Genomic DNA, 21,934 nt, shown 5'->3' with positions numbered 1-21,934 from the left:
GAGCAGGTGAGGTTTGTGCTTGAGATTGCCAAGAGAAATCATTACTTTGGCTTCCTGAAGCCTCCCTTAAAGCCTAGAATGTCAGAACTCAGATATTTCAGAGGGACCTCAAAAAATAGCCACAGCCAAGGCTGAAAGGAACCTTAGAACATAAAATGACAAGGATTAGGGAACCTTAGAACATAGAATGGGGGCAACTGGGTGGTGCAGTGGATAGAGCACTGGGCTCGAGTCAGAAGCACTGGCTCAAGTCAGAAGGACCTGAGTTCAAATCAGCTAATAACTATTAATTGTAATTAATTTTATTTAATTAATAATTCATAATATTAAGTAAATAAATAAATATTGATTTTATAGTAACTATTAATAGTTATTAGCTGTGTGACCCTGAACTAGTCACATAACCCTGATTGCCTTTCTTTTCCCCACCAAAAAGGAACGAAGAACATCAGAGCCTTATAACATAGGATATCACAGCCAGAAGGGGCTTTGTCAAAGTTGGAAAAGCTTTCAGAAGGCATTTATTTGGTCCAACCCTTTACCTCCCTAACCAAGGGAAATGGACGATCCAAGATCACACAGTTAATAAACAGAAAACCCAGGATTCAAATATCTGACTCCAGAACTAAGAGCTCTTATCCTGATTGTTCCGTGCAAATCTGTAGTCCTGATAAATTTCCTGGGGATTCCAGGACAGGAAATCTTTTTGTACTATTCCCAAAACTGGGACATCTGTCAGGGAAACACTCATCTGTCTCTGAAATGAACTGAGTGCTATGGAATTGAGCCTGAGGCATAGGAAGTGATACTGAGCAAGGACACAAAGGTCTGTGGCTCTTTTCATGATAACTTTTTTAGATCAGGAAAAATCTTTACCTAAAAAACACAACAATAAACCCTAAATTTTTCCATGATATTATAGAGTTTTTAGAAGGACTTGCATGCATTGTCTTATTCAGTCTTGACTCATTGCTTGGGAATGTTGCACAAGAGGAATTACTCTATTTACAGATTACCCACTCTCCTATTTATAAATGAGGAAACTGAGGCAAAAACTGTGGTCACAAAATTAAAGGGGAAAATGCTTTCTGTTAAAACTTCATCCCCTCCTCATGTGTCACATTGCTGAGAAGAGGGAACAAAGTCAGGGCAGGCCACCTATTTTTGCTGTAGAAGAGCGATAGTCTGCATGCTGGGTAGGAGAGACCTGGGGACTTTGACATAAGCAATCACAAGTGATCCAGCTCACTCCTTGGAACTCCCATTCCCTCATCTGTACAATTGATTCCACGCCTGAGACACTTTCTCCCCACCACTACATCTTGAAATCTCTAGATGCCTTGATAGTTCAGCCCCAGAGCCAGACCCTATGGAAGAGTTTCCTTAGCCACCACCTCCCCAACCCAATAAAAATTATTCTGAGCTTTTTGTACAATGTTTTGTACATTGGTTTGTCTGCCTCAATGTTGTGCCAGTCTGCATCCCCAGGGCTATGGCAGTGGTACCTGATATAGAACAGGTGCTTAATAAATGCTTGCTGATTATTTAGGGATATTTTGGTAAGGAGGCTTCATAAGCCCATGAGGAATGTCTATGAGTTTTCATAGACCCTCTGAGTATGGTAAAGAGGGACCATGAACTCTCAGGAGATCTTCCCTAAAAAATCAGAAGATGGTGGTCAAGGGTCAGGCAATTCATGTGACATCCCAGCTGAGCCCCTCCATCCCAGCCCGCCACCTCTCTGCCTTTCTTCAGTGACAAGAAACTGAAGCTGTCTTTGAAGGGCTCATATTTGAACAACGTCAGAGCTAGATCATTGAGTCGGCGATGGCAAACAAGCCTTTGGACTGTCTACTGAAACCTATTTGCCTCTTCTCAGAGTCACATTTTTAAATGTATAAAACCAAATATTAAGAATTATAAGGAAAACAATATATATCAAAAAGCACTTGTACTGGGACACTTGGGTGGTGCACTAGCCCTGGAGTCAGGAGGAACTGAGTTCAAATCCAGCCTCAGACACTTACTAGCTGTGTCACCCTGAGCAAGTCACAGCCCCAATTGCCTCAAAAACTAAATACACACACATATGTGTACATGCAAGTATACACACAGTACATACACACATGTATGCATGCAAGTTCATGGGTTCCAGGTGAAAAGGCCCCATTCTGATCCAAATCAGCTTTTTTTTTTTTACAAAAGAGGGAATTGTAACCCAAAGATCAAAAAGTATTTGCCTGAAGTTTTAATGGTCAGTGAGAGGATGAGAAGCCAGATTTCCAGTTCAGGGCACTTGCCCTCGTGGCACTGGAGTTAAAGACCAGAGCTTATCAAACATACTCTAGCATTAAGGACGAGCCACGAAAAAACAAGTTGACAAATCTCAAAGTCTTATTTCAGGCATTTGAACCCATATAGTCTAGAGATCAATGGAAAGAAGTGGGGATCCACAGCCTCAGAAAAAAGACAGTTCTTTGCTAGTTCTTCTTAGATGTTACATTCAGCAGTTGTGGCTAACCCCCCGTCCTTTTCTCTCTAGATTTTCTTCCTTGGGGATCTTAACAATTTCTATGAGTTCAGTTTATTTTAGAGACAGCGCCCCTGCAAATGTTCACATGGACTATTTGTGGTATAGCCTTCCAAGCTTGTTTTAGTCTGATCAGTCATAGTTGGACACACTGTACCTTGATTGCAATATAGTGATATCATTTTGGTCTTCTTCAAGAATGAATACAACTAATCAACCTACTATCTCCTTTTCATAGATGATTCTCATATAACACATACATACATATATACACATATATATCTATCACTATCTCCATTTAGGCTTATATCTTTCTATCCCTCTCTCTCTTGGATTCCTTTCAATCCATTAATTATTGACTGGTCTTTCCATCCATCCACTCCCCATCTATTGCTCTATCTATCTATCCAACCACCAATCCATCCATTTATCCATCTGTTCTATCCCTAATCTCTCTCCCAGAGCTAGTCAGTCTCACATTGCTAATTGCTTTTCAGACATCTAATCGGGATGACTTGTAGATATTTCAAATGTAATGTGTCCAAAACAGAACCCATATCCCCAATTATTTAAATGTTGTCTCCTGTATCAGTAGGTGAAATTTTAAAGGGCAGAGCTTCCCCCACTCCAGTCTTCTTTATATCCTCAGAGCTTAACAAAGTGCCTGGCACATAGTAGATGCTTAATAAGCATCTGTTGCCTGACTAACACAATTGTCTTTAATTATCTGAATGGGTGTTCAGCTGCAGAGAGATTAGACTTGCTCTACTTAGATATTGTTGTTATTATTATTTGTTCTTCATTTTCAAAAAGGGCCAATGATGTCATAGGGTGACAATGATCACAGGATGATATGAAATTTGAATTTAAGTTAGGCAGAGTCCCATAATCATCAGCCTCACCCCTCTTCTACCCAGGCTCATCAGAGTACACTGGCAAGACAAAAGTTAGGATGACTGGCGATGGCTCAGGATGCTGTGGAAGCTTGGATATTCAACCAAACACTAAGCTCTCCACAGAGCCTCCATGGCCTTTGGAACAAGGTGTTCTCCATCCATTCCACAGAAATTTACACATGCTTGAGATGGACAGTCCTCTAAGTCTGACCAAAGGGTGTGAGGTTCTCCTTGAACATTCCCTAAATCCCATAGATGTAATGGGCAGAAGGCTAATTTGGGTTTGACAAGCTGCTCTGCTAAATCTTGCAGATTTAGGTTCTCCTTTCCCCCACTAAAGGTCTTAAGGTAAAGGCTGCTGCACAATCTCTGGATATGCTGTAAGGGGATTCTCAGATCTGGGTCGGATGAGATAATCTGTGACAGTCCTTCCAACTCTAAGAGTCCCGAAGCCCATTGCTATAAGACTTTCCTTTTTGGTGGAGATTAATGGCCTACAAAAGCACAAGGTGAAGTGGAGTTGGCAAAAGAGAACTAGAGAGAAAGAGGGTCAATTTCTTCCAACTCTACAATCTCTTCAAGCTCTCTGAGTTCTACAGGAGCTTCTGGTTTCCAGCTTCAAGAAGGAAGTTAGAAGATGATAATCCCACCTGAGACTGCTGAAGTAAAAGGGAAGAAGCTGACATGAGGAAAGCTGGTGATCCCCGTCATCCTTGTTCCTAGCTTGCCACACTAGAGACTTTGGGGAGCTTCCCCTTGAATGAGATCTAGGACTCTCTTGATTAATCTGAATTTATCTTGCTGCTAATGAGAGAATTTCTTCATACTCTATTATCTGACATATATTTGCCTATGTACACTTTTGGATTTCTTTGCTGCTTACTATGTGTGTTCATTGTGAAACTGGTGGTTAGTGAGGAGGAAAGGGTCAGCCTTGGATAAAGCTTGGATATTCCTTTTACTAATTAAGAAATGGTGATCAGAAGGTTAGTATGAATCTGAAAACCATACCCCTGAGACTAATAAAACTTAAGGGAGCAGATAGTTATAATTCTAGCCTAGTATCCCCTCTGTCTATGGAGAGCAAAGTGGCCAAGGTTTTGGCCCCAACTTTCTGCCTCCTATCTTAAAGGGAATAAAAATCTCCCCTGTTTGAGTTATATATATTACCACACTACAGGTGAGGGGACAGCTCCATACAGAGAGAAATCAGAGTAAATATCAAATAAGCAGTTATAGCTACTCTGGGCTTTCCTAGGTGGTCATAATGTTAAGGATCCCTGGTTAGGGGGTTATCTCCAAATTCCCCCCCTCCACCTATCTAGAATCCCATCAGATTCCTCTGTTCAGAGTCTTCAGTCACATGGGCTCCATCTTCATGGCTTTTGTCAAGTAAAACATGTGAAAGGATTTTCTCTTCTATAAATTTGCAGGATCATCTATTTATAGCAGGAAGGTACCTCAAAGGACATGGATCCTCTCTCTTAATTTACAGATGAGGAGATAACATGGAACTGTCCAGGTCCTCAAAGAGGTATTCCTCCCCTCAATTTCCCTCAAGTAATCATTCATATTTATTAAGAAAATCTCCAGTGCCAGGGAACTCACCCTCTCACAAGGGAGCCCAATGAGGCAAAAAACATGGCAATCCAGGATAATATGGCCATTCTCATCACTTACTTTGTCCATTATTTTTTGATATATGATGTGCTTGGCAGTGGAGAATAAGGATGTTGTCTAGTCCCATTCCCTCATTTACAAGAGAGGGTAAGTGACTTAAGGTCACACAATTCCTTAGTGCCAAAGACAAAGTAGACTCTTGAGCTCTTACTTTCCCAGTCTAGTGTTCTATTGATAATACAATGAAATTGCTTTTTTTTTAAAGCAATTTTCTATCTTTGAGTTGTTAACATGGCTGACTAGCTCTTCATTTCCATGCTTGCTTTAAACTAACGAGATGTAATCTTGTCAAAATAGGGAAAATCCTTCTAGTTTTTATTCTAATTTGTTCTGTCTCTGAGAATCATGATAACCATGAATAGACAAGAAGAATACTATAAGGATTCCCTTGCATTTTATCTTATACGGACTTCTATAACTACATCCAACTGTAGTTCTGGTGCCATATTATCTGCATCAGCATCACAAATGAAGTTGGAGGAAGGGAGCAAGCATGTATTAAGCACCTACTATGTACCAGGTACTGAACTAAATATTTTGCAAATATGGTCACATTTTATATACAACTGTGGATTGGAAAGAGCTATCTGCACCTGGCTCTGTTGCAAGTCCCTTAAAATCTACAAACTTCTGTCCTTTCTACTGTAAAGTGAGAATAATTTTCCCTCTCCTCCTTCTCTTATGGGTCTTCTGTGCAGGTTGAAGATAATAATGTGTACCTCTAAACTTTGAAGGGCTATTTCTCAAAAGAAGACCTCTCTCATTCAAATGTTAATTTTGACTAAAGGAGGTGGTTTTTGATATCCTGACTGTAACTCTACATTAGAAGCTGTTGAACAATTTCTTCCTTGGAAGAAAAAGCAGTTGATCCTAGAAGGATATATGCCCGAGAGATTTTATATATATGCCTCTCCATTTTACAGATTGAGAAAATTGAGGCTATGAGAGGAAGGGACTTGAGTTACTGGAAGTGCCAGAATTAGAACTCCAATCTCCAAACTCCTCCCTCATCCAAGAATAAGGGACTCTCCTTCCTTAAAGGCTTCAAGCCACTTGGTAGGTATTTGGTAGAAGAGATTCTGGTTCCAATATAGGTTAACCTCCATGTCCTTCTGAGGTTCCTTCTAGCTCTAAAATCCTGTAACTTCCCCAATACATGTGTAGATATATAAGGTAATGGATTTATGTGTTTAAAGCATCCCAGGAAGGAAGCAGCTCACATTCCTACAGATGAACAAAGTTAACACTGACAGGCTATAGGGACCTTTTAATGTTTATTTTCTGTATAATTTTAAAAGAACCAAATAATGTTCAAAAGGGCCAAGATGGCTTCCTCTTGGGGAAATCACTAACGAGTTTATTCTTCAGGCTGCTTTCATGTGGCCAGTGGAAAATACACAATTGCTAATCACCAACATATGTTGCATGGAGGTTCTCTGGTCTGGATGGAAAACTCTGGTTATTCTTTGGGCTTCCAATAGAAAATGACCTCTCAATTTGATCTTCATTTTCTGTGGTCTCACTGAATAGAATCCAAACATTATAGGGCCGGAAAACCCATTAGGATGCAGAAAGGTGGACTATCAGAATGGAAGGGAGTTCAAACACGAATATTAAAGCTGGGTTCTAGAACACAGAATATCAGAGTTAGGAGGGCCCTTAGAACAGGGAAGTTCAGAACTTGGAGGGCCCTTAGAACCCAGGATGTCAGAGCTGGGAGGAACCTTAGAACATGAGATATCAGAGCTGGGAGGGCCCTTAGAACACAGGAGATCAGAGCTTGGAGGGCCCTTAGAACCCAGCACATCAGAGCTGGGAAGGTCTTTAGAGACTGTTAAGTTTACCCTGTTATTTAACATACAAGGAAGCTGAGGCACAGGATAGAAATGGGACTTTTCTATCCACAATTTAGTGGTAGCAGACAATACTAAGATACACTTCTATTAATGTAAAGTTTACAAAGGACAGTCTACAGCCATGATCTTCACCAGAGCCCCTTGAGGTAAAGCGGTACAAGAGAGACAATCTAGTCTAGAGCTCTCTCCCCAGGACACAATTCCCACACACACCCCCCCCCCTGTCTAAGTCCTCTCCCTTTAAGGTCCCCATGAGCTAGTAATTCCTCCTTGGTTGCTTAATAAAATCAGACCCTGAAGGCCCCTTAACCCCACACAGTGGAACCGAGGCAAACAGGCCTTCAGCTTTGATCCTGGGTAGAACAGCTGGGAGCCCCCCTCAAACCTGGGCTGGGCAGCCAGGCCCCCTCTGGCGTCGGCAGAATGTGGACTCCATTGGTTCCCCGCCCTCAAATAGTTTCTCCCGCCCAGAAATCTCAGCCTGGTTGAGGAAAAAAAAGTCCAAGTCTCTATTTCCAAGGTATTTTTAGTTGCTCTTTATTGTAAACGTTCTTCGTGTTTCTATAAACTCCTCTGTACTTATAATTAAGAGGCCCAGCTTCTCCTGGAGGGCCGGCAGGAGGATCGCAGATTAAAAGGAAACACCAGCCCGTCCAACCACATCAAGTGCGCCAAGTCTTAAAATACAACTCAATGTGATGCAAGCAGAGAGGGCTCAGCTCCTTCAGCCCAGGCTTGGGGGTGCGGAGGGAAGCAGGGGGAGAGAAATTACAGGAGCCTACCAGAAAAAAAACAAAAGGTGTCTCCTGCTTCTGGAGGCAGGTCCACAGAGGTCAGCCAGTCTGCCTGGGGCTCAGAGGGGGCGGGAGTCTCCGACCAGGGTCACCTAGCAAGGGCTAGGAAGGGATCCTGGAGACCATCTCCTCCAACCCTGCATTTTATGTCCCAGGCTCTTCAAGGCTTAATGATTTTCCCAGTCACACAGGTAATAAGGGGCAGAGCCAGGAATTGAATCCAGATCCTCTGATTTTACATCCAACTTCCTCTCCTCACCTCTCACCTGGGTTCCTGCATTAGCTGCTGTTGGTCTGTCTACTTCAGCTTCCCCACTCCAGCCTCCCCTCTGCTCCTCTGTCAGAGATTTTTCTAAATTGTGGCTTTCACTATATTACCCTTCCCCAGCTTTTAATGAGCTGCTGTCTCTCCCTATTACCTCTAGAGTCAAACAGAAACAAACCCCTCTGTTTGGCTTTTAAAGCTTTTCATGATTTGTCCTCTTCCTACATTCTGGGTCTTCCTGTGTCTTACTTCCCTTCACGCTCTCCCATGTCCTGTCTATCTTTGTGATGAGATGGATTTACTCAGGACCACAAGCTGATTAGTCATAGAACAAGGTCTAGAATCCAGGAACTCTGACTCACCTTTCTGAGACATAGGTCACTTACTTTCCTATAACCATGTCAGAAGAGGGGCTCCTTTGAACTTTTATTTAGGAGGCAGCATGGTGGGAAGAACACTGGCATGGGAGTCAGAGAAGCTGAGCTCAATCATGCTCTCACACCTACTATCTGGGTAACTGAGTATGTCAATTCAAAGATCCCTGAGTTTCTTTCTTTTCAACAATAAAGTGATTCAGGCCAATTCCAATAGACTTGTGATGGAGAGAGCCATCTACATTCACTGAGTGTGGATCACAACATATATTCTTTTTTTTTTTCCATTTAAAAATTACTTAGAATTAAATGCAAAAACAGTTCTTAACATTTGCTTTCAAAACTTTGAGTTCCAGGCTCTTTCTCCTCCTCCCCCCCCCCCATTCCCATTGAGAATGTAATCAATTCAATATAGGTTATATAACACATTTTCATAGTATTTGTTTGGTTACTTGTTTTTCCTTTCTAATTTTTTTCTTTTTTGATCCGATTTTTCTTGTGCAGCATGATAAACGTGGAAATATGTTTAGAAGAAATGCACATGTTTAACCTATATTGGATTACTTGCTGTCTGGATGGAGAAAGAAGGGAAGGAGACAAATGTGTAACACAAAGTTTTGCAAGGATGAATGTTGAAAATTATTTTTAAAAATCCCTAAGCTTCATGTCTCCCTCTGTGAAATAAGGGGGTTAGACTAAATGGTCTGGGTAGGGTCCCTCTAAAAGAGACAACAGCTCTAGCTCTTATGATCACCAGTGGTCATGTTTATTCTTCCTGACTTTAGAATCAGGCTTCAATTAAAAAAAAACAACAACAAACATTTATTAAGCACCAATTGCCTAGATGGCCAGTATTTGGTCCTGGAGAGAAGGGGAGCAGGATGGACCAAAAAAACCCTTCTTTTAAGAACATTAGTCTTGGAAGATGATGCTGAGAGGATGGTAATCCCTAGGACACCACCTGGGATGCTCCCATTCCTAGAATGGTTTAAGGTTTTCATGGCACTTTTCTCTAAGATCCCTGGGAGTTCGGGGTCCCCATTTTACAGATGAGGACATTCAGACAGGGAAAGCAACCTGCTCAGGCACTTACACAAAGCACTGAATAAATGTTCAACTGGACTGAAGGATGCTAAATTAGGAAAGGAAATAAGTTCTCTGCTGTGCCAAGAGCGCGTCCGTCCATCCCCGGGTCCTGTTGCAACATGATTATCCCAGGCCTGTTCTAAGGAGTCATTGTGCCTGAGCCGGCCCTGCCCGCCCCAAAGCAGCCCAGCTGTGACAAGGATGGGGCACATCCTCTGCCAGGAGCCTCAGCGCTCAACTCCCGCATCATGAGTAAATCATTAACGTGGGCGGCTCCTGCCTGGGGCTAGAGCACCCTGAAATAGGGACTCTGGGTTGGTCTGGGGGGATGGCGTTCCCATGAGCTGCCCTGGGATTCTCCCTCGTCCCATGGGGCTCAGCCCTGAGGTCTGCAGAGCTGTGAGGCCAGATTTTCCAGCAGAACGCAGCCTTGGAAGCCATTAGCCACCCACAGCCCGTCTGCCGCATGAAAGGTGAGCCTGGCCTGCGGGCACTGGGCGTGGAGGCTTGGGTGTGGGAGAGCAGGTGTGGGTGTGCATGTTTGGGTGTTTATGGGGAAGTCGCTATTCCATCAAGGGCTGCTCTGGGTGGCAAGTTGGCCAGTGGCCACCGCTCTCCCCTTTGGGCCCCAGTTTCACAGGGGCCTCCTCGGCTGACCAGGATGGGATCCAGAAGGAGCTTCCACAGCCTCTCAGGCCCAATGGATCCCAAAAGGATCTCCCCTGGGGTGGGCACAATGAGCTGCCCTTAGTTTCTCTGACTGAAGACCTCCAGTGAAGGCTCAGACACCTTCCTTGATCCCACCCGCTCAGTCACACAAACCCAAATATCATGTTGGACAAAGGCAGATGGCTGGCATTGAGAACCAGCAGCAGGTCAGGCCCTTTGCCCCAAACCAGCTTGTTCTCCAGAATACTACAGAGCAAATTCCTCCTCTGTTTAGGGACACATTTTCTGATGCACCCAAAGTGGTTTGTATCATCAAAAATGGTAGAAGAGGAGGGGAGAAAGAGAGAGAAAGAAAGAGACACAGAGAGAGACAAGAGATAAAAGATGGAGAGACAGAGAGACAAGAGATGAAGAGACAGAGAGAGAGAAAAAAGAGAGAGAAGAGAAGGGAAGAGAGAGACAGAGACAAGAGATGGAGAGAGAGATGGAGATAGAGAGGGAGGGAGAGGGAGAGGGAGGGAGGGAGGGAGGGAGGAGAGAGAGAGAGAGAGAGAGAGAGAGAGAGAGAGAGAGAGAGAGAGAGAGAGAGAGAAGAGAGAGGTGTGTGAGGTTGCTTTTTTTTTCCCCCCCAAACAACTATTGTCTCATTTTATCCTCACACCATTCCTTTAAGATAGGTTTGAGTCCTACCTTTTATACTTACTATATCTGTGACTGGCAAATTGCCTCCATTTTTCATATTTGTCAAATAGAAAGATTTAGCAATTTGCCAGTCACATACCTAGTAAGTATCAAAGGCAAGATTCAAAACTTAAGATTTCCTAAATGCATGAAAGTTTGTATTTTAAATTGAATTTTAATGAGGAAATGCTCTTTGTTGGACTTTTAGAATCTCTCCTAGAATGGGCATTTTTAATCTTTTTGCATCCTAGATCCCTTCGGTAGGCTAGGGAAGCCCATGAAATCCTTCACAGAATAATGATTTTAAATGATAATACATAGGATTAAAAAGGAAGCCAATTCCATTGAAATGTAATTATTAAGATGTTTTTGTAAAAAATAGGTTAAGAACATTCGTGCTTGGATTAGCAATGGGGGGACCTGGGGACTTGGCCACTTTTTCTGGAACCTCCATTTGAAGAAAGAACTCTGAGCAGTTGTCCTTCCTTCTCCAGACTTCACACCTATGCCCCTGAATGGGGCACAACCTCTTTGCATCTCTCTTCCATGTACTGTCTTGCTCCATCAGAATGTAAGCTCCTTTAAGGCAGGAACTGTCTTTGCTTCTATTTGTATTTCCAATACTTAGTAAGTGCTTAATAAATGACAGTTGGTACCTGATGACATCTGCCTTTACTCTTTCTAGGGCCCTGAACATTTCTAGGTTCACATTTAATTTGTGAATCATAAGTTTGGCCAATTAATTTGGTGAGGGTCGGAATCTGTTTTGCTCAACTTTGTATAATTGAAACAAGGTTCTTCCTTCCTTCCTTCCTTTCCTTCCTTTTTTTCTCCCTCACTTTCTTCTTTCCTTCCTTTCTTTCCCCACTTCTTTCCTTCTTTTCTTCCCTTCCTTCCCCTTTTCTCTCTTCCTTCCTCTCTAACTTCCTTCCTTTCTTCCTCCCTTTCATTTTCCTTTCTTCCTCTCTTCCTTTCATTCCTTTCTTTCCCCCTTCCCTTCCTTCTTTCCTTCTCTCCCTTCCTTCCTTCCCTTTTTTCTCTCTTCCTTTATCTCTACTACCTTCCTTCCTTTCTTTCCTTCCTCCTTCTCCTTTCTTTCTTTTTTCCTTTTTTTTCTCCCCTTCCTTCCTTCCCCTATTCCCTTCTTCCCTTCTTTCTTTTTTCAATGGAAGGTAGAGGTAGTGGGAAAGAAAATGATATTTTGTTCATTGAAAAAAATACATTCAATTAAAAACAAACAAAAGCCCTGAGTGTTAATCTCTTATAACCAAATCCCCCACTCTTTTGAGACTCCAAGGCAAGCTATGTAGTTCAGAAAAAAGAGGTCTGGGAGTTGGGAGATGGGATCCCAGTTCTAGCTTTGCTGCCGACTCTCAGTAATCTGGGATGAACAAATGCCATCGGCAAGTCTGTATCTCAGTTTTATCTCCCTCCCAGGCTTGTGGTAAGGTTCAAATGAAGTAATAGGAGCAATAATTATCATCATTATATCATAATAATAACAACAATAATAAACTATATAGTGCTTTAGGATTTGCAAAGGGCTTTACAAATATTTATGGGCACAAAGTATGTAAATCTTATTGTAGACCTTAAAGCACTGTAGTAATGTGAATCATAATCGTCATTGTCAATTTTTCATAAATTCATCTCTAGGAGGTGGGACTGGGAAAGCATGCTCCAACTGACAAACAGACCTGGTATAACTTTCTGCCCCCTATCTCTCCACTACCTGTACCCTCTTACATTAGTGAAAGTTAAGGGAAGTTTGGAGAGGTACAAATCACAGAGACCTGTCACCCCAAAGACATTTCATAGTATTGCTAATGTTCTATGTTCCCCCTACCTAAACCCTCTCTCCTCTTCCCCCATTTCCTAATTTCTCACTGCCCTGTTCCCAGCTGGGTCATCTTTAGCTCCTGAGGTCAAGTGACAACGTACAGGGGTTGACTGAAGTGAGAGGGGAAAAAAGATATCAGAACGGCACACATTTCTGAGGGGGGTCGGGGTCCATCACAGCCCCCCCTTACCTGCCAAAACATGACTGCGGTCACCTAGCCTGCAAAGTCTCTGTGTGTCATGCCATTGAAAATCTGTTAGATTCCTTGGCATATGTAATCAGGCTTCTAGAAGGATTTTAATTCCAGCTTTGGAATTTCCACTGGAACTGCTCTCTGCCTAATGATGCTGGGGCTCTCAGTAGCCCTCTGAGTTCTCAGAGAGACCCTTTCACTCAGATTAGCCTCCTGCAATCTCTGGACTTCATTCTTTGGTGGTAAGCCCAACATCCAGAGCTTTTGAAATAATTTTTTTTTCTTATAACTTTCTAGCAAGATACATAGATAGATGGGCATTAGTACCTACATGACAATTTAGGATCTTGGGTCACAGAGCTGGGAAAATAGCATTGGGGCCCTGGTCTTTTGATTTCTAGCTCAGCACTTTTCCCCTTTTTAGTGGTTTGGTCTCCTAACCAGAGCTCTGGGACTGCTCTTGATCATGTCTGCTGTCCTGGGATTCTCACTGGCTCACTGGAATCTGCCAGCTCTCTCACTGATTAGCTGAGTGGCTACTGGAGTTCCTTACTTCCTCCTCCTGGGAGTCCTAACCAGAAGAACTCAAAAGGTTCCCTCTACATCAGATATTTTATGATCTACCACTCTGTGCGCTAAAGGCCTTTCTATCTGCCTTTGCATGTTTCCTCTCAGGGCTGACATTCTATGTTCTAAAGGTTTTTTTCAGCCCTGATAGTCTGGCTTTTAAAGTCTCTCACAACTCTTAAACCCAAAGTCATTTAACTTCTGCCTGCCTCAGTTTCCTCTTCAGTTAAATGGGGATAATAATAGCATCCATCTCCCAGTGTTATTGTGAAGGTAAAACCAGATATTGGTAAAATGCTTAGCACAGGGTCTGGAATATACTGTTTTCCTCCTTTCTACCTTAAGGAAGCTTCTACCCACAGGAGAGCTCCCCCTCACCCCCACCCCAACTCAATTCCAGGTCATCCAGCTCTTTTTAACTAGGACATGGGAAGGTGGCAACGGAACTGGCCTGCCCAGATTCCAGCTGCCACGACTGAGGAAGATCTGGTATCCTCAGCCTGGTCCCAGGCTCCCACCCTGGACATACACACCTCTCCCCAGGAGGTCAGCTTCTGAAGCAGCTCTTCCTACTTCCTAAACACAGGGCTGGGTGTGGGAGCCTGGGGTGTGGTGGGGGGATGGGGCCCTGAAGGAGATGACTCAGACACTAAATGGAAGCTTCTGCCATGGGGGCCACACTCTCCGATTCCCCCAAGCTGCTCAGGTCAGGTCTTTTGCCTATTGGAATTCTACCATAAAAATCCAGCGGAAATTCTCCAATGTCTCTAAGTGTTTTCACATACATCCCATCGTGTGGTACACTAGGAAGCAGGAAGCCTGACCTGGCACATTACCTTCCTTACACAGAGACTCATTTCACAGACCTACAAAAGACAAAACTGGAAGACAGCTTCGAGATCATAAGATTTTCTCATCTGTAAAATGGGGGGGGGGGAGGTTGGATGAAGTCATCCTTAAGGTCCCTTATAGTTCTAAATCCATGAGTCTACAGCCTCATGTCAGAGCCTTTACCCATCCATTTTATGTTGTTGAGTGTCTTCAATTGTATCCTACTCCCCAGAGATACTGCTGTGCTTTGCCATTTCCTTCTCCAGTTCATTTTTCAGATAGGGAAACTGAGGCAGCAGGGTGAAGTGACTTGCCCAGTCACACAAAGCTAGGGAGTATCTAAGATGAGTCTTCCTGACTTCAAGTCTGGCATTCTATCCACTGAGGCTCAGAGAAAGAAGAAGTAGGCTGCTGTCTGTAACCCTGTCACTTAACTTCCAGTTTTGTGCCATCTACCCCATCACCCCAGGGCTGTGCATGTAGTCGGTGCTTAATAAACATTTGTAGAATGGAGAACACGTTCCCTTCTCATTAGTACTGCCAAAATTGTTGGAATTTTTCTTTTAAATATTATCTGGCAGCATCCACATGACCTCAGGTCCCAGCAAAGTCACATCCCACATCACAAGTTTCCCCCTGGGACTTAACGGGAGCAACAGAATGATTTCTTTAGGGTTTCAGGCCTCCAAAATATCACTGTTCATCCCTGTGACAGCAAAACTGCCAGGAGGAGCTTGGGCAGAGAAATAATTCTCCTTGCTGACCAGTTTATCCAGTTGAGCTGCTCTGAGGACGGTAATTTATAAGATTCTGGCAGAAAGCAAATATTCTCAAGCAGACACAGAGTTAGAGGTAGAAAGGACTCGGAGGCTAAATCCTCCTTCAGAGATGAAGAAACTGGCATAGTGAACGAGTAAATCAGTAGTAAGGCTAGGATACGGATGCATTCTAAATCCAGTGTCCATTAAAAATAGCTGTGCATTCTTATGACTTTCTTTTTGGAGATAATTGGGGCTAAGTGACTTGTCCAGGGTCATGCAACTAGTGAGTGTCTGAGGCCAAATTTATACTTTATTTTTTTAATTAATTTTATAATTATAAATTTTTTTGACAGTACATATGCATGGGTAATTTAAGTACAAATTTATACTCAGGTTCTCTTGACCCAAAGACCATTCTCTATCCACTTTGATCCTTAGCTGCTTTCTTTAAGACATTTTAAGATTTGCAAAGCACTCACTTGGGAAGTAGATGATATTGTGCCTTATGGGCACCTGACAAAAGAAAATTTACCTAAGAGAAAACTGAGGCACAAAATGTCTGAGACAAGATTCAGACTAAGGTCTTCCTGATTCCACCTAACTACCTAAGTAATGAGCCTTCTGAATACTTGGACAAACCTTCCTATCAGGGGGTCATGTTATCAGAGCTAGAAAGAACCACAAATCACAACTGGTCCCACTCCCATTCCCCCAGAACAAGAATCCCCCATTACCCCATTCTATCACACCTGCTTTTTTTGCCTCAGTCTCCCCCATATCACTAAGAACAGTACATACATTTGGTGCTTAATAATAATTTGTCTTATGGAGAACACCCCCCCCCCATTAGTACCATTGGAATGGGCCTTTAAAAGCTCTGAGAAATGGTTGTGGGCCCTCTGCTTGGAGAGCCCCTGTCTGGGGAACGCACTGCCTCACCTGAAGCTATAACCTTTCACTTTCCAAACATTCCTATTTCTGCTTTCCAGGGTCAAACTTTCCAAGTCCAGTAATCTTTAGTCAGACAATGGTCTTGCCCCCATCTAAGACAGGGCTTCTAAATCCTTCCTATGTCATGGACCCCATCTAATCCAGTCTGTTCTGCTTTGCCTCTGGGCCCCTTTCTCTGTCACTCTTAGGAAATGTCAAATTTCAGTATGAGCTGGTGAAAATAAAGACATTTCTCCCCTCCATCCACACACAGAGCCTGAAAATCTATCTACAAGTTTCTTGGGGGAGTGAGGATACACCTCAGATTAAGGACCCCTTTGCTAGGGTCATTTCTCCAGGTTAAAATGCAAATCAATACTTAGTGTTTGTGATAGGGAAAAAACCACAATACAATGAAACAAACAATAACAAAGTACCTTGAGTTCTAACCTAGTATAACCAAATATTGTTTTTTAAGACCCTCAGGGAAGGTATGGAATGTGAGAGAAAAAACTCAATGGTCTGAAGGACTCTGCTTCCAGGCCAGGCTTTGCCATTAACTTGCAAAGGGTGGCTAGCTGGTATGGTGAACAGAGCACTGGGTCTGGAGTCAGGAGGAGCTGAGTTCAAACCCAACCTCAGACACTTTCTAGCTGAGTGATTCTGGGCAAGTCATTTAATCCTGATTGCCTCAATAAATAAATAAACATTATTTGCACAAGTCTGGAGCCTTCTCTGGAATTCCGTTTTCCCTTCTGCAAAACATGTGTGTTGGATTCAGTGATCTCTGTGATATTTTATGACAAAAGGGGGAAGAGGAAGGCTCACAAGTCCTCTGATTGAAAATGGATGGGTAGGGAGCATTTAACACAATAGACAAAATACTGGCTTGGAATCAGGGAGACCAGAGTTCAAAACTGCCCTCAGATGCTGGCTGTGTGACCCTAGGCAAGTCACACTCTGCCTCAGATTCCTAATTTGTTAAAACAGTATTAACAAAGCATCTCCCTCCCAGGGTGTGGTGAGAGTAAAATCAGATTATGTTTGTAAAGTTCTTTGTAAACCTTAAAGCATCATCAAAATGTTAGCTATGATTATTATTTTTTTCCATATAAGTGGAATGAACAAATCAGGAATAGAGTTTTAGGGAGGAAAAGTTTTGTATTGTTAAGACATATGTTGTTAAGAAAAGTTGTTGGGTCATGAAATTCTGAGCCTTATGGGCAGCTGACAGAAGGGATATTTCTAAAGTATGAGAGGCTTATAGTTCTGAAAAACAAATATCCATAGTACTTAAAGTGTTTATGTTTCACTGTGAGTCAGGGAATGAAAGGAAGAATAGTTCCATTTTCCAGATGAAGTAAGGAACGACCCCTCCCTATCCAGACCAAAGTGACTGGTGGAGGTCAGACAGTAGGCTGTTGGCAGGGCTGGGATCAGAACCAGCTGCTCAGGCCAGGAGGCCTTCTAGTATGTTCTGGTTGCAAAATGCTTCCCAGTTATGAGCCGGACAGGAAGGACCTGTACCCTGGGCATGAGATCTGCTCACCAAAAATCTTCTGAAATAAGAGAAATTTGGTTTCCTCTGGGTCTGCAGATAACCCAGGACTGGGAAAATAGCTCAGTGAGGAAATTATATACATAAACCTCAATCCCAGTGAGGGCTGAAGGATAAATGGCAGAAACCACTTGGAATTTTTCTCTCTTTTTAAAATAAATAATTCATTATGAACTTAAGTTTAACAAAACTAACTAAACACTCCATTACAGAAAATTAAATAATTTAGCAGTTACAGTACTTCTTTCCTGTCTCCTCCCATAGTCTCTGTCCATTCCCTCCCGTATTTATGCATATAAAATATACGTGTGTGTGTGTGTGTGTGTGTGTGTGTATTTCATTTATGGGACAAAACATTCAGCCTCAAGGAGCAGGGCCTAGGGAAAACACAGACTGGGGACAAAAGCAAGCTTATCAGCCAAGCGATGGAATTCTGACTTAAGGTCCAGATTAGATACTGCCTCCTCCAAGCAGTCTCCCCTGATTCCTTCTGCTCTCACCCTCATCTCCCAGAAAGAAGCTCTGGGCTTCCTTCTTGTGGCCACCATCGGGGACCTCATATTACTCTCATTTCTCAGCGAGTCTCATCCCCACTGCAAACCTCCTGAGTATGCGTGTGCTTCAGGGATGGTCTCTTTTTATCCGTTTATCTCCCCTGCATATACACGCAGAGGCAGCTGGGCCTTTCTTATGCCTAGTAAGGGCTCAGTCAATATTTGGAGAAGGGGAGAGGAAGAGAATGGGTTTAAGTATACATACACACACACACACAATATATATATATACATGTATGTATGTATGTATATAATTATATAGATATATAAACACATATATACTCACACACATGTGTATGTATGTACAAACACATATATAGAAGTATATGTGTGTATATACATATGTATATGCATTATATATATGTTATATATGCATATGTATACACATACATACCCAGTGCCAGGCCCTGTCCTAAGAGCTTCATACAAATATCTCATTTGATTCTCACAACAACCCTGTACGGTGCTATCATACCCATTTTACAGATGGGGAAACTGAGGCAGTGATCCTATAGCTGGTAAAGGCCCAAGGCCTGACTCCAAGCCCAGAGCTCTATCCATTACACTACCAGTTACTTTTTTGAAACTAATGAATTGAATTGTTGGGGAGGGGAACCCAACAAACTGAATTTAAGAGAGATCCCTGGAAACCCACCACACCTTGTTCTATAAGGCTGGGGGATTTGGGGATCTGGGGACCGGGGCCAGGTTAGCAGGAAGGTCCTCCCCTTCTTTTATGGATTTCCTTTTTACAGGGTTTGTACCTGATATAAGAACGAGATCCGCGGCACCTTGTGGAACCTCTCTTCTCCCCCCAGCAGGGTCCAAAGTTTATAGGATATAGAAACTATCTATTTTAACCTCCCCCCTGATTTCACTGAAGGTGAAACAAATGCAAATAAGGGAAGTTACTTTTCCAAGACCACACAGACAACCAGTGCTACAAGTGGGGTCTAAAGGTCTTCTGAACCCCCCTCCCCCAGGTGTCTGCCTCTTCCCTGTCCCTTTGCCCCTTGTGGGTCCCTCCCCTCTGGCTGCTCCTCTGTGCCCCCCGTGGGTGTCGCACTCACCCATGTTTACGAAGCTCATGACCATGTCAGCATGGCTGATGACCCGTTCCAGAGGGGGGCCCTGGGTGCTCAGGCCGGTCAGCACGGGCCTGGAGACCCCACGGCCCCAGGTCACGTCCGCATCACCGCTGCCTCGCCCGTCTTCCTCTTCACTGGCCATGGCATGGTACAGGTCCAGCATGAAGAGTGGGGCGGAGGACGGCAGCTTGGCCCCTGGGGGGGGCCGGGGCCGGGGCCGGCCTGGCAAGCCCAGGATGGACAGGATCTCCCGTTGCATTTCCCGCTTCTCCCAGCCACTGAGTCTCCTCTGGAGGAAGCTGGAGGTGTGGAGGTAGTTCCCATGGAAGCTGCTGCCGCCCAGCTCGCACAGGAGCAGTCCCAGGAGCCAGAGCAGGGCCGGTGGGCGCCGGGGCCAGAGCCTCATGGTCCCGCTGCTCTGCCCCTCTCCCGCTGCCACACGCGGCCGCCCTGCCCCCTGCTCCACTTTCCCTTCCCTTTGCCTCCTTTCTGGTACAGTTGAGCAGAGTCTGAGGGATTTAACTGGGGGTGAAAGGGATGGATCACAAGCGGCCCATTCACGAATGGGCTTTGAAATCAAAAACTGGGAATAGAAATGTTTTGTTAAAAAATAAACTTTAGTGTGAGGACTTATGGGAAATAAAAAAGGAAGTCCTGAAGCCTGTGAAATGAGATTAAAATGGAAAGTCTCCAAGAGGTCAAGGGAGGTTGCCTGGTGGTCACGCTGCCTCTGTCAATGACCTGGGGGACCCCGCGGAGTGGAGTCGGTCCTCCTCCCTCCAGTCCCTCGAGTTCTTCTGAAGGTGGGGAAAGCCTCGGTCCCTTTCCCGGAGGCCCCGGGGCGACTTTCTAAGCGGCCGGGACGCCGCAGAAGGGGGACTGAACTCGGCCCAGAGTCTTCCGAATTCTCCCAGGACCCGCAGCTGGGGGAGGGGGGGAAGGAGGGAGAGAGCAGAGAATCCCAAGAAGGGGAGAGAGGCAGGTGGGAGAGCGCGGCAAGAGACCGGCAGGAGGGAAAAGAGAGGGAGCGACAGACAGCGACCGAGCGAGAAAGAAGGGGCAGATGATGGCGAATTAAAAAAGAAGCGGAGACGGAAGAAAAAAGAGCGCCGGGCGCAGAGAAGCAGCGGCCAGAGCCGAAGCTGCCCCCGCTGCGCGGGGCCCCCAGCGCCGCCGCCCGCCGCCGATCCTCGGCGGGACGCCCCTCGCGCAGTCAGAGCCGCGCGGCTGCGGGCCGGACGTGTCCGCGAGCTCCGGCCTCCCAGAGCCCCGTGGGGCGGCAGGGCCAGCGCTTGAAGTCTCTCCGTCTCCTCCGTCGAAGTCCGGCTCCCCGCGGGGCTGGCAGCTCGAGGGCGAAGGTGCCGGCGCGGGGTGGGGCGGGGGCGGGGCGTGGCGGGAGGACGGAGCGGAGAGGAGAACGAGCGGCCCTGCGCTACCTGCCCCAGTCTAGCCCGCCCTCAGTCGGTCCGTCCCGTCGGTGCAGCCCCGCCTCCTCTGGCTGGCCCCCGCCCTCCGCTCAGCCCCTCCTCTTCTCTCTCGGGCTACCGGGACCGGGCGGTCCTCGGGCTCCCGGAGCCGAACGAGGGCGCCTGGGCGCCGAGGGGAGGCGCTGCGGGCGCTCGTGGGGTCCTGCGCTGTCCCGCGCTGTCCCGCGCTGCGCCCGCAGGCTGGTGCGGGGCGAGCCGAGGCGGGCGTCCGGCAGCCGTGCGCAGCTGCCTCGGGCCGCGGGGCCAGAGTGAATGGGCCTGACTCCGCCCGGCAGCGGGTGAAGCCCTGGGCTGCGCCGGGAGGGAGGCGGCGTCCCCGCTCCCCGCGCGGACCCGAGCCCGAGGCAGCAGCGCGCGCTGACCGGCGCGCCTCGGACCGTCTGAAGCGCCTTTATTTTCTCAGACTGTCGGTATGAGAGCAAGGAGCAAAATGTGTTTTGAAGCGGACACAAGCTCCTTGTTAAGGGCGCGCTGACCAGCGCAGGGTCCCCCGGGGCGCGCGGGCGTGGGCGGGGCGGGGATGCCAGCTGTTGCCATCTGCATCAGCGGTGACTAGGGGCTTCGCGGGCGCCTCTGCCCCCTCCTGGACGTCCCTGGGCCCGCCGCGCCTGGCCCTTTTCCTTTGCTTCCGCTCCCGGGGAGAGGCGCCCGGATGAACCCTTCCGCAGATGAAAAAGCCTCCCCACGCACTTTGTACCCCGGGACTCCGGAAATTACCCCGCGAAGATCGGTGTGAGCTGTCTCCTGAGCGCCCCGGGGACCAGGGGCCAGGACCGCGCTCGGCCCTCGGGGGCGCTCAGTTCCGTCTGCACTTTGGTTCCATCCAGTCTCTGCTCAGACTCCCAGGGACGGGCGGCTCACCGCCGTAATATCCCTGTCCCGGATCCCTCGCGGATTGTTGGGACGTTTTTCACACCCTGGGGCTGATCTCGCCGATGGGGGCGCTCCCTCCGACAGTCGCTCGGTTTGGCACCCGAGGAGCCCGGCTCCGGGGCTTGGGGTGGCGGGGAAACTTCCGACCAATGCTCTCCTCTCTCTGGGCGTTCACCAGTAACTGAAGAGGTTACACAAGATCGGGCTTCTTCGCCTTTTTCTGTTCGCGACCCTTTGACCAGAGAAATGCTTATGCGACTCCCATGTAGACATGCATAAAACAGACCCCAGTTAGGCGATGAGCCCCAGGTTATGAAGAAGCTGGATGACCTCCAAGTCCCGTCCGCTCCACAGGACTCCAGCCCTCAAACCCCCCACAGGCAGTTCGATCAGCACTCAGCCCGGGGCTTCCCCCTGATGC

At 45.9% G+C, this 21,934-nt stretch overlaps 1 protein-coding gene across 1 annotated transcript in view; it reads right to left on the bottom strand.

The window, feature by feature from the left end:
* Positions 1-20,482, bottom strand: part of BMP8A (bone morphogenetic protein 8a) — a 40,070-nt gene extending 19,588 nt beyond the window's left edge. The window contains exon 1 of the mRNA XM_074305231.1: positions 19,136-20,482. Coding sequence (XP_074161332.1) covers positions 19,136-19,559 — 424 coding nt within the window. The 5' untranslated portion in view covers positions 19,560-20,482. The remainder of the gene's footprint in view (positions 1-19,135) is intronic.
* Positions 20,483-21,934: the final 1,452 nt, after the last annotated feature.

Source organism: Sminthopsis crassicaudata, chromosome 3, assembly GCF_048593235.1.
Source record: "Sminthopsis crassicaudata isolate SCR6 chromosome 3, ASM4859323v1, whole genome shotgun sequence".
In the NCBI taxonomy this organism is placed as follows: domain Eukaryota; kingdom Metazoa; phylum Chordata; class Mammalia; order Dasyuromorphia; family Dasyuridae; genus Sminthopsis; species Sminthopsis crassicaudata.
This window is presented reverse-complemented; position numbering and strand designations above follow the sequence as displayed.